The sequence below is a fragment of the Poeciliopsis prolifica genome, unplaced genomic scaffold (genome assembly GCF_027474105.1).
Source record: "Poeciliopsis prolifica strain line A6 unplaced genomic scaffold, Auburn_PproV2 SCAFFOLD041, whole genome shotgun sequence".
NCBI lineage: Eukaryota > Metazoa > Chordata > Actinopteri > Cyprinodontiformes > Poeciliidae > Poeciliopsis > Poeciliopsis prolifica.
In genome coordinates, this window is record NW_026562416.1 from 477,501 (window position 1) to 481,018 (window position 3,518).

The window sequence follows — 3,518 nt, forward strand, 5'->3', positions numbered from 1 at the left end:
TCTGGAGGGCCTCTGTACCATCACCCTAATCTTATCAACCCAACAGGGCTGAACAGGAAACCTGATGATTAAATTATATTTCAGGAGTATAAATAATTGAGATCAACTGAATGTTTAAAATGCAGCTGAAGAGTAAAAAGGCTGAGTTTATTGCTCTCCATCTCCTGTCGAGATGTTTTCTGAGTTGTGGTTTCTGAAGTTAATCATGTGTTAGAGTAGCATGAAGTCATAGCATGTCACACACACAGCCACACACACACACACACACACACACACACACACACACACACACACAGCCAGTCAGGTGTTTGCTCTGTTGCGTCATGAGGGAAATGTGACGGTTCATCTCCTGACTCGCTGTTGCGTTCTCAGAAATCCGGTCGAGTTCAACCTGCTCTGGAAACTGCAGGATGATGATGATGATGATGATGATGATGATGATGATGATGATGAAACCCAGCCGGTTATTAACTTGGTGGAACCGGTTTCATTTCAGACATGCAGCCGTCATGGAGACGTCTGTGAAGAGCTGCTCCTCCGCCTGCGACGGCCAGGGCGAAGACACGGCGGCGTTCCTGAACCAGGACCTGAGCATGCTGCGGATCGTCGAGACGTTCTCCGAAAGCGCGCCTCAGATCGTCCTCATGCTCACCGTCCTCCTGCAGGACGGGTCGCTGGGGCCGTTCCAAGGTTTGCCAGCATCAGCAGTAAAATCTGGTCATCAGCCAGAAAATCAGTCTGTTTCTCTTTTCATATTAATCTAAGCTGTGAAAGACTTTTATTTTGAAGAGTCTGTGTGTTGAGTTCCTGTTGAGTTCTTACCCATTTTGACTTTAATATGTTGTAATCAGTTTAGACACATGGATGGAGAAAGCGCCTTTACTTCACTGGTTGTTTTTGCGAGAAACAGACGTTTAGATTATTGAGCATCAGAACCTTCTGGTGGCCAAACGTCTCCAGATCCCTAAATGACTCTCTGAAACCCAGCACAGCTGGATCGATGGCTTCTGACCCCGTGACCCCTGCAGGGAGCAGCTCTGAGGTTCTGTAGAGAACGTTTGGGGGAACTTGGAGGCCCACCTGCTTTCTGTGCAGCTTCACTGTGTGATGACCTCTGACCTTCTGTCATCTCTTCCTCCTCAGTGTTGAAGACCGTCGGCTCGCTGTCGGCCGTGGCGTACTGCGTGACCACCTACCACCGCTGCCTTCGCTCCTTCCTGCCGGAGAAGGAGGAGCAGTCCGTTCTGTCCTCGCTCGTCTTCTTCGCCTGGAACCTGCTGCTCCTGGCCGCCCGCATCGTGGCGCTCGCCCTCTTCGCCTCCGTCTTTCCCTGCTTCATCTTCACGCACTTCGTCTGCTCCTGGCTGCTCTTCTGCTACTGCGCCTGGCGGGCCGACACAGACTTCATGGACAGCGTGGCGGGCGAGTGGCTGTACCGGGCCACCGTGGGTCTCATCTGGTACTTCGACTGGTTCAACGTGTTGGACGGGAAGACCAGGAAGCGGGCCATCTTGTACCACGCCTGGATCCTGTTGGACATCTTTGCCCTCTGTGGTCTGTGGTTCTGGAAGATGAGCTGGGATCCTCCGGGCTTTGAGGCGTCCTGTCTGCAGGCGGCCATCGTTTGGGGCGGCGTGGTCGCCGGCTACGCCTCGGGTTTGGTTCTGAGGGTCGTTTACTACACCTGCTTCCATCCAAAGCTGAACAAAGGCGAGCTGATAGGAAGCAGCGCGCAGAGGCAGAGCGATGAAGTGGACGCCCCTCATGATGATGATGATGGCATACAGGGCATGTTTCGATCAGTGGAAGGAGCCGGGCCGAGCCGCCCGCCGCTGCACAACAAGAGGATGAAGAAACTGGCCGAGAACTTTTACTCTTCATCCGCTGATGGTGCTGAAGTCTGAAACCTGCAGCATCAGGTTGAACTGGACTTTGACTAGGCCGTTTCTCCTCAGGATCAGAACCAGAACCCGACCAGCTTCTTTAAACCCATGTTCTGGTTCTGCTCAGGGTTCCTGCAGCGTTCCAGGCTCGCTGCGTTCAGCCGGACCGGTTCTGACTGGTCTCTCAGGGTCGGGAGGCGGGTCGGAACCACGGGTTCCCAGCCGGGCTTAGTGGAATAATTTATTAGTCTTGTTTGGATCGATTTATAAAGATCAAATGTTTTATGTCATGTCAGATAAAGATAATTTTATGAAACTAAACGTGTCTGAAGATGGAGGCAGAATCAGAGATTCACCGACGGATTGTTTCTATCTATGGATTCAGTTTCTTTGTGTTCATGAGGCTCCATGTCTCTGGTTGATGTTAGCGTTAGCAGTTAGCATCGCCAGTAATCCTGCGCTATGAGCCGACAGGGCACAACCAGGTCAAAGTTCACCACATGGTGGAAGCAGAGAACAAACTGATTCCCATCATCTGAGGCAGATTTGATGGGAACAGGAACATTTGAACCGTTCCTGTTTCCAGCTGAAACAGGAAACATGTTTTCTGTTTAGAACCTCCGACCCGGTTTTCAGTGAAATGGACCGATGAACAGAAGAAAGAAGTTCCGCCAACGTTTCATGCCTTACAGGACAAACCAGCTGCAGTTGGACTTTTCATGGAAAAACTGTAAAATCAAATCAAATTAAAATGGAGCTCAGAGTTCTGAGGTCGACCCGCCGGCAGCCCGCTCCAGACGCGACTTCATTTCTGTTTCTTGTTCATCTGAAATGTTTTTTATGTCAAATATTTTTACAGAATAAAATCAGACTGAAAACATTTCTGGAGTTTGTTTCTGTCCAGCTCAGCAGCGGAGAACCGGGATGAGACCCGCTGCGCCGGGACGACTCGGACCTTCAGGGTCCTGTTCAGGTTTTCAACACCAGGAAACTGGATCTCAAAGTACCGTCCACACGGTGAAGCAAGGTGGTGGCAGCATCATGCTGTGGGACAGGGGACACAGGTGGAGCTAAATCAGGATGAAGGAAAACCTGCAGAAGAGCTGGGACTGGGGTCAAAGTTCAACTTCCAGCTGAACGTCCAGGATGACATAAAAATGTTCCAGGTGTGAAAATGTTTCCAGGTAGATCATAACTGCAGGATGTTTCATGACTTCATGTCTAACCCTCAGCTGATCCGGAACAAGGGAGAGAACTGGGTTTCTGCTGAACGGATCCCATTCATGAACTCAGGCTCCGCCCCCTTTCAGGCTCTGACAGACTGGAAGTCACTGTCATGATGTGTGCGCCAACGGCAGCAGGGAGGAGACGTTTATTGAAACAAACCCAGAAACAGACGTGGGAACCAGGAGGACAAGACGAGCCGGCAAGTAGTGACTGAGAATGAGGAGCTTAGAGACGGCGAACCGGAAAGCTAAAGGAACCAGAGTGACAAACAACTATAAGACATAAATAGAGCAGGAATTACCACAAACTCCTGCTAGTTCATACATTATGAACCTTTTACTCTGATTAAACATGGAAACCAGTATGTAGCTCTATATTTGACCTTTTTGTTTTTCTTTTGGTTTCGTT

General features: G+C 50.1%; 1 protein-coding gene across 1 annotated transcript in view; it reads left to right on the forward strand.

The window, feature by feature from the left end:
• The window catches only part of LOC129375734 (XK-related protein 8-like), a 4,041-nt gene extending 1,278 nt beyond the window's left edge, over nucleotides 1-2,763 (forward strand). Inside the window, exons 2-3 of the mRNA XM_055054980.1 lie at nucleotides 497-690; nucleotides 1,144-2,763. Coding sequence (XP_054910955.1) covers nucleotides 497-690; nucleotides 1,144-1,904 — 955 coding nt within the window. The 3' untranslated portion in view covers nucleotides 1,905-2,763. The remainder of the gene's footprint in view (nucleotides 1-496; nucleotides 691-1,143) is intronic.
• The last annotated feature ends 755 nt before the right edge of the window (nucleotides 2,764-3,518 follow it).